The sequence below is a fragment of the Lepidochelys kempii genome, chromosome 14, assembly GCF_965140265.1.
Source record: "Lepidochelys kempii isolate rLepKem1 chromosome 14, rLepKem1.hap2, whole genome shotgun sequence".
In the NCBI taxonomy this organism is placed as follows: Eukaryota; Metazoa; Chordata; order Testudines; family Cheloniidae; genus Lepidochelys; species Lepidochelys kempii.
In genome coordinates, this window is record NC_133269.1 from 467,676 (window position 1) to 481,127 (window position 13,452).

General features: G+C 54.8%; 1 protein-coding gene across 2 annotated transcripts; it reads right to left on the bottom strand.

Annotated features, from left to right (window-relative positions):
• Window positions 1-3: 3 nt before the first annotated feature.
• Window positions 4-7,420, bottom strand: RAC3 (Rac family small GTPase 3). Of its 2 annotated transcripts, none has more exons than XM_073310704.1 (6): window positions 7,290-7,420; window positions 4,566-4,637; window positions 4,109-4,226; window positions 2,219-2,245; window positions 1,362-1,521; window positions 4-1,122 (listed from the first exon to the last, which is right to left on the bottom strand). In XM_073310704.1, exons 1-6 carry the CDS (start codon window positions 7,322-7,324, stop codon window positions 992-994), a joined length of 543 nt encoding a protein of 180 aa, XP_073166805.1. In that variant the 5' UTR covers window positions 7,325-7,420; the 3' UTR covers window positions 4-991. The 2 variants fall into 2 exon arrangements, with proteins under 2 accessions (XP_073166805.1, XP_073166804.1); XM_073310703.1 differs by having other exon boundaries at window positions 2,183-2,245.
• Between the last annotated feature and the right edge of the window lie 6,032 nt (window positions 7,421-13,452).

Below are 13,452 nucleotides of genomic sequence, written 5' to 3' on the forward strand. Positions count from 1 at the left end.
TCCTTCATGGAGAATGTTTATTGTACCAAAATAAGAGGTGTTTATCTTGTCACTCTACATGATGATTAGAAACAGGACCTGTCTTTGTTCTGACCCTCTTCCCCAAAAACCTTCAAAAGCTCTCCCTGCTCCATCCAAACCGATAAAGCCCAGCACCATACTCCCAGCGGGAAAGGGAGGGAGTAGCTACCAGACTCCTCACTGCCTCTTTTATGGGTTTTGATAGAAAAAAGAGGCAACAACCTCAGCCCTGCTCTGCAGAGACTGGATGAGGGAGGAGAGGCCCCCTGCGAAACATCCTTCTGCCATGACTGATGGGCAGGGAACAGCGCCCAAGGTAGTGCCCTAAAAGGCACTAAGTGCACAGGACTGTTGCACTCACTGAGCTTGACTAGTGATTAGTACTTAATAAAGCTAATAGTAATTCCTTCAGCCTCTGTCTTCTGCTTATTTTCACCACTCCTGGAGTTAGTTATTTGGCTCCCATAAGCCTCTGGCACATCTCCTTAGAGCACCGGTTAGTTAAGTATCACCAGCAATGTGCTGGGGTGAGGAGGCCCCACTACCCTTCCAGCTGGTTTTGTCATTCACAAACTATCACACAATGGTCCCTACCCACCCCCCTTAGGGATTCTTCCCACCTGTCTCCCCCTGTGCGTTGCAAGCAGAGGTGCTTCCATCACAGAATGGGTGTCTTAGCTTCTTCAACTTGAAGTTAAGGAGAGCTGCACCTCACTATCTCAGGGAGCTACCCTGCGCCACGCCCCCTGCTCCTCCCCTAGGGGCTGCACAGCATCCACCTAACCTCCCGCCCCCACTGCCCCTTCACATCAACACTGACGTTAAATCAAAGAGACATTTAAAAAACACTGACTTCGTACATGATGAAGGGCCCCACACATCACAGCCCCCTCCAGAAGCACCCAGTGAACACTCAATCTGTTGGAGGAGGATGACAAGGACATGCTGAGTCAGCACCTCGCCAACATCCTCAGAACACAGTGCACTTCTTGCAAGGCTTCTTCACAGGTGGGGGGCACAACACAGCACGGATAGCTTCGTCAAACACTGTCTTCAAGCCCCGCTGTGTCAGGGCTGAGCACTCAAGATACTTCACTGATCCTGTGGGAAGAGAGATCTGTCTCAACCACTCCAAGCCTAGAAAGACCTGGCTTAGACTGTAAACTCTTTGGAGTGGGGACTGTCTTTTTGTTCCATATTTCTTCACTGCCTACCACAGTAGTGACCTGGTCCACAACTAGGGCTCCCAGGTGTTACGATAAAAAGTCTCCCCTTGGAAATGACAAGCCAGACCCAGTGAGGAGCTCCAGCTCTCGTCAGAATAGGTATCCAAGACTTACCAATCTCCCGTGCCATGGCCAGGCCCTGGGGATAGGTTATGGGGGCCAGTTTCTTATCACGCAACCTTTCAATGGTGTCCTTGTCATCCCTCAAGTCCAGCTTGGTGCCCACCAGGATGATGGGAGTATTAGGACAGTGGTGCCGGACCTCTGGGTACCACTAAAACAGAGTAGTTCACTGAGAACTGTCAGAGACAGTAGGGGAAAGAATCTTGCAGCATAATTAATCAGTTGCTCATTAATTAGGTATATAGTGCCCCAATGCACTATACTGAAATACTAGTAACAGTCAGCACAGAAGACAGTTTTATACGTAGCTCTTAAACCATTTTATAAAGAGAAGTCAATACAACTGGGGAAACTGAGGCACAGGGAATGCTGCACAGCAAGTCGGTGGCACAGCTGGGGATAGTAGACAGGTCTCCTGCCCCATTTGCTATCCCATGCTGCCTCCCTTTGCCACATGTTTGTTTCTAGGGCGCTCTCTGCTTTATCTAAATCTCAGAAGGCCGGGACATAGCCAAAGGAAGTGTGGCTGATGCGGCTCAGGCACCTCCTCCACTCTGCAGCTGCCTCCTCTCCTCTGGTTTTCATAGGAGGGCTTGACAAAACTCCATTCGAGAGATTTCGGCTTTGTCTCCGAGGGGCAGGGACTGTTGCTTATGCTCATCCAACTATATTGACCTTGGGCCATGCTTGTGCCAAGACCCAGTGCTGCCAATGACAAGATTACATGGTACAGCAGTGGGTCTGTCTGCCCCTCATGAGGGCAAGGGACCTTGCCATCCCTCCTCCCCCCCAAAAAGAAGAAAGCGAGTTACCTTGGCTCGGACATTCTCAAATGAGGCTGGACTCACCAGGGAGAAGCAGATCAAGAAGACATCCTGTGAGGGGACAATAGCATTAACCACTAGGAAAGGATCCAGCAGCAACAGCCAAGGACTAGTGGGGCACCAGTCAGGGACAGTTAGCCCCTCCCGCCGCAGAGCACTGGAGAGGGGTAAGGAAAGCCCTCCATTGAAAGACCAAAAATAGATGACATTTCTGTGGGGGCAGCTCCTCAGCTACCAATCAGAGCACCATGCTGTACTCCAGGGGTCGGCTACCTATGGCACGCATGCCAAAGACGGCATGCGAGCCGATTTTTAATGGCACGCTGCTGCCTGCTGGGTCCCGGCCGCCAGCCCCGCTCAGCCCGCTGCTGAACCCTGGCTGGCAGCAGGCTGAGCGGGGCCGGCGGCCAGGACCCTGGCAGGCAGCAGTGTGCCATTAAAAATCTTGCCCGCCCCGGCCCGCTCTTCTCCGCCCCCCGCCCCCACGGGGGCAGGGTGAAGAAGCTTGGTCCTGCCAGCTACTGCTGCAGGGCAGGCAAGCTCCCCCCTCCCCCTGCCTCTTCCCCCAGCGTGCTGGATTCCTGCCCCTCCTCCTCTCCCTCCCTGCCACCGATCAGCTGATGGCCCTTGCGAGGGAGGGGGAGAAGCAGAGCCGCAGCACGCTCCAGGGCAGAGGCAGAGAAGAGGTGGGGACGGGGACTTGGGGAAGGGGGGTGGAATGAGGGCATATCCCCTCCAGCCCCCTGCCGTGAGCCACTCTAGGCAGGGGGCTGGGAGCACGCCCACGACCCTAGCCCACACCCCCAGCCATCTGCCCTGACCCCTGCACCCCACCACGATCCCAGCCCTGACTCCAGCACCCCCCACAGATACCCAGCCGCTGCCCTGACTCCTGCACCCCCCACACATACCCAGCCCCCCACAACCTATAGCTCTGACTCTTGCACCCCCCACATTCCCACCCCCATCCCTCGCACCAAACAGGAGCACCTGCACCCCTCGCAACAAATGGGAGCTGCCCAGGTAAGCACTCCACACCCAAACCTCCTGCCCCAACCCTGACCCCCTCCCTCATGCTAGCTCCTGGCCAGACCCTACATCCCAACCTGCTCCTTCACCCCCAGCCCTGTGCTCAGTGCAGAGAGAGAGGAAGAGAATGGCCTAGAACCAGGGAGAAGGTAGGTACCCGCTCTGTGTGGGCAGGGCTGGGACCCCAGACCGGCAGCGGGCTGAGCCGCTCTGCCCACTGCCAGTCTGGGGTTCTGGCTGCCAGCCCCTTGCCAGCTGGGGTCCCGGCCGCAGGCCCCGCTCAGCCTGCTGCCAGCCTAGGTGAATGGAACCCCAGGCTGGCAGCAGGCTCAGCGGGCCAGCGGCGTAAGATCAGCATTTTAATTTAATTTTAAATGAAGCTTCTTAAACATTCTGAAAACCTTGTTTACTTTACATACGACAATAGTTTAGTTATATAATATACAGACTTATCGAGAAAGACCTTCTAAAAAACGTTAATATGTATGACTGGCACGCGAAACCTTAAATTACAGTGAATAAATGAAGACTCGGCACACCACTTCTGAAAAGTTGCCGACCCCTGCTGTACTTAATTTCCCTCTCTCCTCCACATGCCCCCCAGCACATTAGTGGTCTGCAAATGCCCCAAAACAAACTGTAGGCTTTTGCACTGCAAATGGCCCCCAGAAAGCAGCAGGAATCACCTGGATGGTCTGCAGGGGGAAAGAGACACCTGTTCTCCTTATCATACAGGACCTCAAGGTAGCGTCTCCAGTGATGCAAACACAAACTCCCAGCTTCAGAAACTGGGAACCTGTCAAAGAGAAGCAAAGGGTGTACCCAGAGACCACCCCACCCACAATGCAGGGAGCAGAATGAGGCCAGCCCAGGCTGTTCACTCACCGTCTGAGGGTAGGAGAGGGGCCGCAGTCGGTCATAGTCCTCTTGCCCTGCTGTATCCCAGAGACCCAGGTTCACCGGCTTCCCATCCACCATGACATTGGCAGAGTAATTATCAAACCTGCCACAGGAAGAATCCCTGTTACTGACAACAAGGGAACCCATTACAAGAACACAATCCCAGGGTGGGGTAGAAGGGAATTGTCCAGGGCTTAATTTGTAATGAAAGGTGTGGGGGCTCAGGGAATAAGGTGCTGGGGCTCAAGTAATTTTTTTACATTCATAATTGATTCAGCAAGCCCAGAGGTGCCAGGACTCTGAACTGCCAAACCCAGAGGTGCTGGGGCTCAGCCCCGGCAAGCCCTGGCACAAAATAAGCCCTGGAATCATCACATGATAATAATTCGCACCCCCACACCCCTCTTAACAACTGTGCAAAGAGCACAGTGCCAATACTCACACAGTGGGGATATACTCTCCAGGGAAGGCATTAGTGGTGTAACTGATCAGCAGGCAGGTCTTCCCCACAGCCCTGCAGAGGGGGAAAGGGCAGAGCATGATGCGGATGAATGGGAGAGTCCACGGGAGAAAAGGGTACAAGCAGCAAGTTGGAGCTTTAGTCAGTGAAAGGCAGAAGTGTGCTGCCCAGAATCTCCAGCACTCTCGGGGTCCGGGACCAGGCCTGAACATACCAAGTGCTGTGTCCTTGCATACATCTGACCATGTTCCAACAGGGAGCTATCCTGACTAGAGCACCACTTTCAAAGATTGCTACCTCACGCTCAAACGTGTTTATTGGCATAACCAGGGACATGTGGTGACACGCTGCAAAGGCACCAGCCTCCAAGGCTCTGGCCCAAGCAGCTACAGCATCCAGGCCCCAACCAGAATGGGGCTTTAAATCATGTGACTTCCCATTACTGCCTTCCTCAACAAAACACTTCGCGCTGGCCAAGGGTCAACTTTTCCTTGTTGCTCCTTTATGGAAAGCATTTCTGATAAGTCAAGGCAGGCACGCTGGAACAATGTGTATAATGCAAGGATGGGCAAACTTTTTGGCCCGAGGGCCACATCGGGGTGTCAAAATGTACGAAGGGCGAGGTAAGGAAGGCTGTGCCTCCCTAAACAGCCTGCCACCCCCCCCATCCAACCCCCCCGCTCCTTGTCCCCTGACCGCCCCCGCCTGGGACCCCCGCCCCTAACCGCCCCCTGGGACCCCACCTCCTATCTACTCCTCCCCCCTCTTCCCTGCCCCCCCCAAACCTCCACCCCATCCAACCGCCACCTGCTCCCTGTCCCCTGACTTCCCCCTGGACCTCCTGCCCCTTATCCAACCCCCCGGCCCTGGCCCCCTTATCATGCTGCTCAGAGCAGCATGTCTGGGAGCCCTGCCGCCCAGTCAGAGCTACCCACCCACGCTGCCCTGCAGGAGCGTGTAGCCCCACCGCCCAGAGCTCTGCCCACATGGCTGGGGGGGAAGGGGACAGCGGGGGAGTGGCCGGGGCTAGCCTCCCTAGCTGGGAGCTTAGGGGCCAGGTAGGACAGTCCTGTGGGCCGGATGTGGCCCGCAGGCCGTAGTGTGCCCACCTCTGGTATAATGGAGGTGCTGAGAGCCACTGAACCAAAGTGTAAATCCTGCATATAATGGAAACCACTTCCAGCCAGGGGGTGTGGCAGCATGCCCAGCACCCCTAGTTCCGGCACCGATGAGTCAAGGGAATTGCCTTCTCGTCCCACTCAGTGATTTGAACACTGAAGCAGAACAGCTTTCCCCATCATAGGGATGAAATACAGGCATTATTGCATCAGATAAGACCAAGGTCCAGGGGACAAAGACCTGAACAGGAAGTAAGGAGACCTGGTTCTCGTCTTGGCTCTGCCACTGACCTGCTGTGGACAAGTCACTTCCCCTCTCTAGGCCTGTTTCCCTGCCAACGCTCTGTATGTCTTGTCTATTTAGACCGTCAACTCTCCGGGGCACAGCTTCCCACCTACTCTGTATTTGTGCACTGGCTGGGGCCCTTGGGAGTTATTGTATTACAAATCCCAACAATAAGAATCCAGCTCCATCTCCTGTCTCCAGCAGCGGCCAGTACCAGTTGCTTCAGAGGAAGGTGCTAAATCATATTATCTTGACTAACGGCTGCTGGGGAGGAGGGACATGAAGTAAATGACAACCCCAAAGACCTCAGCCGCTCATTATTATGGCCTTTCTCAGACCATCTCACCCCAATTTCTACAGAGTTAGAGTGCCCACAACTGAAGGCAAATGTTCTTCTTCAGGCCTGCCTAGCACTTTGTCCGCCCCAGATCCCTTCCATTGTTCACAGCCACATGTGAATTTGGCCAGTCTTCCTGCATTTTGCATTTCACACTGTGGCATGATATGCTCAGATGCCAGGTCTCCCACATAATTCAGATCTTGTTGTTTGGGGCAGCAATGCAGTAGGGGAAGGCTGGGGATGGGAGATACAGGACCGGGGGGCACTGCAGGGGGAACAGAGGCCTGGAGAGAGGGGGAAGGCTGGGGAGGGGAGGGACAGAGCAGGGGGGTGCTGCAAGGGGGGGGGAACAGAGGGCCGGAGGAGCGCTGCAGGGGAGGGAGATATAGGATCAGACGGTGAGGCAGGGGTGGGAGGGAAAGGCTGGGGAGAGGAGACACGGGGGGGGGGGAAGCCGGGGGGGGTGATGTGTGGGGGGGAGACACAGGGCCATTGGGGGAAGCCGGGGGGCGATGCGTGGGGGGGAAGGAGACACAGGGCCGGGGGGGAAGCCGGGGGGGCGATGTGGGGGGGGAGACACAGGGCCGGGGGGGGAAGCCGGGGGGCGATGCGGGGGGGGGGAAGGAGACACAGGGCCGGGGGGGGAAGCCGGGGGGCGATGCGGGGGGGGGAAGGAGACACAGGGCCGGGGAGGGAAGCCGGGGAGCGATGGGGGGGGAGACACAGGGCCGGGGGGGGAAGCCGGGGGGCGATGCGGGGGGGGGAAGGAGACAAAGGGTCGGGGGGGCAGCCGGGGGGGCGATGCGCGGGGGGAAGGGGCCGTTCAGGGGGCGTCTGGGGCGCGGCACGGCGCTGCCGGCGGCTGGGACCCACCCGGGGCTTTCTGGTCTCTCGGGCCCGCCTCGCCCCCTGCGCCCGGGCCCCGGGCCCCGCTCCCCGGCCCGCCCGCCCCAGGCGCTCACCCGTCTCCCACCACCACACATTTGATCGCCTGCATCTGCCCCGGGATGGCGGCGCCTCCGCGATTCCGCCGCAGTGAGACCGGAGCCGGGCGGGGCCGAGGAGCCGAGCGCAGCCGAGCCCCCGGCGGGGGGAGCCGAAGCCGGGGCCGCGGCAGCCTCCGCCCCCCGAGCCCCGCGCCCGCGCCCGCCCCCGGCCCGGGGGAGCCAGCGCTGCTCCGCTGGCAGGCAGGGCTCCCTGGTCCCAGGGTGGGGGAACGCCCGGCCCCGGGCCCAGCACCCTGCCCTCATGGGGCAGGGAGTTCCGCAGGCCACCTCTCCTGTGTGCACATACGAGAAATCTGCAATCGGGACAGAGGTTGGACGTCAGCCCACACCGCCCCCCACTCCCCGCCGCAGTGAGCCGGACACGGCGCAGGGCAGGGAGTCGAGGCCTAGGCGGGGAGGAGGGGCAGGCACGGGCCCCTAGGGATAGTGGAGGGGTGGGGACGTGCAAAGACGCTGAGGAGAAACTCAAGCCCGTCGCGGGAGTTGAGGTGCTAGCATAGAACCAGGCCTCAGTCGCCCAGTGAAAGTGGATCCTTTCCGAAGCTAGTGCAAACTCTACCTCTGTGACTTCCTGGATCAGGCTCCGGAGCTGGGGTTGGTTCCCAGGGAGGTAGAGCAACCGGTACCTCCTCAGCACCCTAGGGGTGGGGCAACTGGCTGATGCCTCCGGCACCCACGGTTCAGAGGTCGCCGAAGGGACCTGCTGCGTGATGGGGATTGGCGTGAGGATCGGCGGTGTAATTGGGAGCACTGGCGCAACCTGGAGCAGTGCCCTCATTCCACCGACAGCGCTGAGTGATGGAACATCGCCGGTTTGCCTCGAGACCGTGCCACGCGTTGCAGTACCGGAGGCTTGGCTCGAAGGACCGGGGTGCTGTCATGGCGATGAGGTCCCTCTCAGCCTCAGTGGTGTCCAGGGTGGATGGCAATTCCACCACCTCAATGATCTAGCTTGGAGAGTCCAACCGCACCGGACTGGACGGTCCCCCTTGTGGGGCCGAAGTCAACAGGGCCAGCCCCACAGTTTTCGGTGCTCCTCTCTGGGCCGTGCCCCATGGGCCAGCTCTAAAGGGGTGGGTCTCTGAATCGGAGATCCACTCCTCCCCTGCCTCTGGTGCCGCTTCTGCACCAGGGAGTTGGACCAGGGCCAGGTCGATCCCGACGATTCAGGGCAGCAGGTCTCTCCCAGAGTCCTCTCATGGTGCCACTTCTACCACTGCCACCAGGGCGCTGCGCACCGCTGAGCTTGGTGCTGGATGCGGTCTAAGTGCCACCTCCATAAAGAGCTGCTTGAGGTGAAAGTCTCGCCCCTTTTTTGTTCTGGGGCAGAACCCTTTACAAATCCTGCACTTGTCCGCTTGGTGTGCTTCCCCCAGGCACTTTAAGCAAGTGCCATGGGGTTCACCCATTGGCATAGGCTCGTTGCAGGACTTGCAGGCATGGACTTAGGCATGTAAGTCCCCCAAGGAGAACGCAGTCGGGGTGGAAAGTAAACGCCCCCGTCCAACAGCTAACTAACTACTGACTAGAATTACAATAACTAAGAACTAAACAACTACAAAATACAAAGAGCCCGAATAGAAGTTACGGTAACATGGAGAGCTTGCAAAGCAAGATGCCACAGTTCCCACGGCCATCACAGGCGGTAAGAAGGAACTGAGGAGGCGATGGATCGGCTGGGGTATATATCCAGCACCATGAAGGCGTCACTCCAGGGGGCTCCACAGCCAACCTGATGGGTGCTGCTAGGGGAAAAACTTTTCAACGACTGTGCACACACACCTAATGGGAACTGATATGAGCAATCACTCAAAGAAGAACATTTAAAAACTAATTTAGGGTAAAATTAGTCCCAGTGGCTCTTGCCAGCTCCAGGGGCAAGGCTTACGGTTGTGGGCCAGGGCTGGTATGTACCTTAACTGTGTTTCCTGGCTTACAGAGATTGAGGTATAAGTACATCCAGTGTTTTGGAAGAGCCCAGGAAAGACTCAAGAAGCTCCAGTCCTCTACAGTGAATTTGAGCCATGCCTAGGGGGAAAAAAACCCTCTGATTGGCTGCTCGCCCCACCTGTCTGCTTCTTGCAGCAGAGCAACCAATCAGAGCTGCTGTAGGAGTTCTCTCTCTCTCTCCTGCTCCCCTCAGCAACCCAGAGCCATTCTCACCAGTGGGACAGGGAGCAGACAAAGCCTAGCAATTCAGGGTGGCTCTGCTCCCTCCTTCCCCTTCTGTGAGAAATGGGACAGCTCCTTTACCTTTCCCCACAACATTCACCTGGGAAGAGGCAGAGGGTGGTGAAGTTCCCTTTGTCCTGTGCACTGAAGGAGGCAGGGGTCCTTTGGAAAAAACAGGACATGATCGTGTAATTAAAGACTGTATCGTCAGGGATATGCCGAGGGGGTTGTATTCAGGTTGCACTAGGGGTCTTTTAGTGTAGTTTTTGTAAGTAATTATACAGGCATTAAAAAAAAGTAGATTTTGTTTTCTTCTTTCCACAGACTCAGTCAAACCCCATTAAACATCAGGAGTTTTCGCACGCTGGCACTCTGAAGCCCAAGGGCACTACCTTCATATGTGTAACTGTTTTTGCCACAGGGTGACTGTTTACAGGGCACTGATCATTGTAGACCAGCGGTTCTCAAAATGGGGGGCACACAGTGTATTCTGGGGGCAGCTTGAGAAACTTTGGGGGAAAAGACATGGTGCATTTAGAGCTGCGTGGTTGGAGCGCCGTGGCTGCTGGCCAGGTGCCCAGCTCTGAAGCCAGCGCTGCTGCCTGCAGCAGCGGAGAATTAAGGATGGCATGGTATGGTATTGCCACCCTTCTGCACTGCTACTGGTGAGTGCTGCCTTCAGAGCTCAGCGCCTGGCTGGCAGCCGCTGCTCTCCAGCTGCCCAGCTCTGAAGGCAAGGAGGGGGAAATAAACTACTACAGACACAAAGAAGGGGGGCTTGATCAAATAAGTTTGAGAATCACTACTCTAGACAGGCAGAATAACATGGGAGAATAACATGAGGGGGAAAGGAGTCCAGGAGAGCTGGCTGTATTTTAAAGAATCCTTATTGAGGTCACAGGGACAAACCATCCCGCTGCGTAGAAAGAATAGTAAATATGGCAGGCGACCAGCTTGGCTTAACAGTGAAATCCTTGCTGATCTTAAATACAAAAAAGAAGCTTACAAGAAGTGGAAGATGGGACAAATGACCAGGGATGAACATAAAAATATTGCTTGGGCATGCAGGAGTGAAATCAGGAAGGCCAAATCACACCTGGAGTTGCAGCTAGCGAGAGATGTTAAGAGTAACAAGAAGGGTTTCTTCAGGTATGTTAGCAACAAGAAAGTCAAGGAAAGTGTGGGCCCCTTACTGAATGAGGGAGGCAACCTAGTGACAGAGGAAGTGGAAAAAGCTAATATACTCAATGCTTTTTTTGCCTCTGTCTTCACAAACAAGGTCAGCTCCCAGACTGCTGCACTGGGCAGCACAGCATGGGGAGGAGGTGACCAGCCCTCTGTGGAGAAAGAAGTGGTTCGGGACTATTTAGAAAAGCTGGACATGCACAAGTCCATGGGGCCAGATGTGTTGCATCCAAGAGTGCTAAAGGAGTTGGCAGATGTGATTGCAGAGCCATTGGCCATTATCTTTGAAAACTCATGGCAATCGGGGGAGGTCCCGGACGACTGGAAAAAGGCTGATGTAGTGCCCATCTTTAAAAAAGGGAAGGAGGATGATCCTGGGAACTACAGGCCAGTCAGCCACACCTCAGTCCCTGGAAAAATCATGGAGCAGGTCCTCAAGGAATCAATTCTGAACAACTTAGAGGAGAGGAAAGTGATCAGGAACAGTCAGCATGGATTCACCAAGGGCAAGTCATGCCTGACTAATCTAATTGCCTTCTATGACGAGATAACTGGTTCTGTGGATGAAGGGAAAGCAGTGGACGTGTTGTTCCTTGACTTTAGCAAAGCTTTTGACACGGTCTCCCACAGTATTCTTGCCAGCAAGTTAAAGAAGTATGGGCTGGATGAATGGACTATAAGGTGGATAGAAAGCTGGCTAGATTGTCGGGCTCAATGGGTAGTGATCAATGGCTCCATGTCTAGTTGGCAGCCGGTATCAAGTGGAGTGCCCCAAGCATCGGTCCTGGGGCCGGTTTTGTTCAATATCTTCATTAATCATCTGGAGGATGGTGTGGATTGCACCCCCAGCAAGGTTGCAGATGACACTAAACTGGGAGGAGAGGTAAATACGCTGGAGGGTAGGGATAGGATACAGAGGGACCTAGACAAATTGGAGGATTGGGCCAAAAGAAATCTGATGAGGTTCAACAAGGACAAGTGCAGAGTCCTGCACTTAGGACGGAAGAATCCAATGCACCGCTACAGACTAGAGACCGAATGGCTCGGCAGCAGTTCTGCAGAAAAGAACCTAGGGATTACAGTGGACGAGAAGCTGGATATGAGTCAACAGTGTGCCGTTGTTGCCAGGAAGGCCAATGGCATTTTGGGATGTATAAGTAGGGGCATTGCCAGCAGATCGAGGGACGTGATAGTTCCCCTCTATTTGACATTGGTGAGGCCTCATCTGGAGTACTGTGTCCAGTTTTGGGCCCCACACTACAAGAAGGATGTGGAAAAATTGGAAAGAGTCCAGCGGAGGGCAACAAAAATGATTAGGGGACTGGAACACATGACTTATGAGGAGAGGCTGAGGGAACTGGGGACGTTTAGTCTGCAGAAGAGAAGAATGAGGGGGGATTTGATAGCTGCTTTCAACTACCTGAAAGGGGGTTCCAAAGAGGATGGCTCTAGACTGTTCTCAGTGGTAGCAGATGACAGAACAAGGAGTAATGGTCTCAAGTTGTAGTGGGGGAGATTTAGGTTGGATATTAGGAAAAACTTTTTCACTAGGAGGGTGGTGAAACACTGGAATGCATTACCTAGGGAGGTGGTGGAATCTCCTTCCTTAGAAGTTTTTAAGGTCAGGCTTGACAAAGCCCTGGCTGGGATGATTTAATTGGGGATCGGTCCTGCTTTGAGCAGGGGGTTGGACTAGATGACCTCCTGAGGTCCCTTCCAACCCTGATATTCTATGATTCTATGAGAGAGCAAACAAGAGATCACTTTGTTAGGATGCTAGTGGCCTGAGGCCAGGATATGAGAACCATTCACACAGGATTTTGAAAGAGAAAGTCAGAACATAGAGGCTGGATTAGTTTTGCCCTGCCCCATACCCCCAACACTCCCGTCCTCTCCAATACACCAATCCCCTCAAGGTTTCCATCGCTCACCAGTCACTTCTAGTAATTTAGAACAAACAGATAATGAAAAGAAAGTTACCTCTAATTCTGCTTGGGAGGACAGTGTAGGGGTGTTGCACCGCAGCTGGTCTGGTTCATTCTGTTTTGTTACTAATGGCCTCCAGGGTCAGGAAGCTTTAAAAGGTAGTAACAATGCAACCTCCACTATGGAACTGCTATTGCAGTTTCCCCCTAATGTGTTTGGCTGGAGAAGTTCCAGCCATCTTGTGCTCAGCAGCAAAGATGCAGGAGTGAGAATCCGCCAGAGATGAGACTTTTAGATTCCTCTAAATCCAACAATATTCTGCCAAGAACTTAGGGTACATCTGCACTTCAATAAAAAACCCACGGCATCGAGTTTCAGAACCCAGGTCAATTGACTTGGGCTCACAAGGCTTGGGCTGTGAGGCTAAAACTTACAGTTTTAGACATCCAGGTTCAAGCTGGAGCCTGGGCTCTGACACCCACCCCCATCACAGGGTTTCACAACCCAGGTGGCAGCCTGAACCTGAGCATCTGCACTGAATTGTTTAACCTCGCAGCCGGAGTCCCATGAGCCCAAGTCAGCTGAGCTGGGCCAGCCATGGCCATGGATCTTTTATTACAGAGTAGACATACCTTGAGAAGCATCATGTGGGGAGGCCACCCCCAATACAAAGGGCTTCTCCTTTAATCTGACCATCTACAAAAACTCTCAGAAACCAGTTTTTCCATTTTGAGCAGCTGAGGCTCTGGCCTCTCAGTCAATTACAGCTACTGTACAGCTGCTGTCCATGGGCCTCTCCTGGGTCTCAAGGAGAGACTTGGAGCTGAGCAACCAC

Bases quoted from the DNA above. Each gene is read 5' to 3' on its own strand.
- RAC3 (XM_073310703.1), bottom strand. From the start codon at position 7,324: ATGCAGGCGATCAAATGTGTGGTGGTGGGAGACGG. The intron at 1,522-2,182 runs GTAACTCGCTTT...ACTCTGTTTTAG, and splicing joins TTGAGAATGTCCGAGCCAAG to TGGTACCCAGAGGTCCGGCA. The intron at 1,123-1,361 runs GTAAGTCTTGGA...CTCTTCCCACAG, and splicing joins GGCCATGGCACGGGAGATTG to GATCAGTGAAGTATCTTGAG.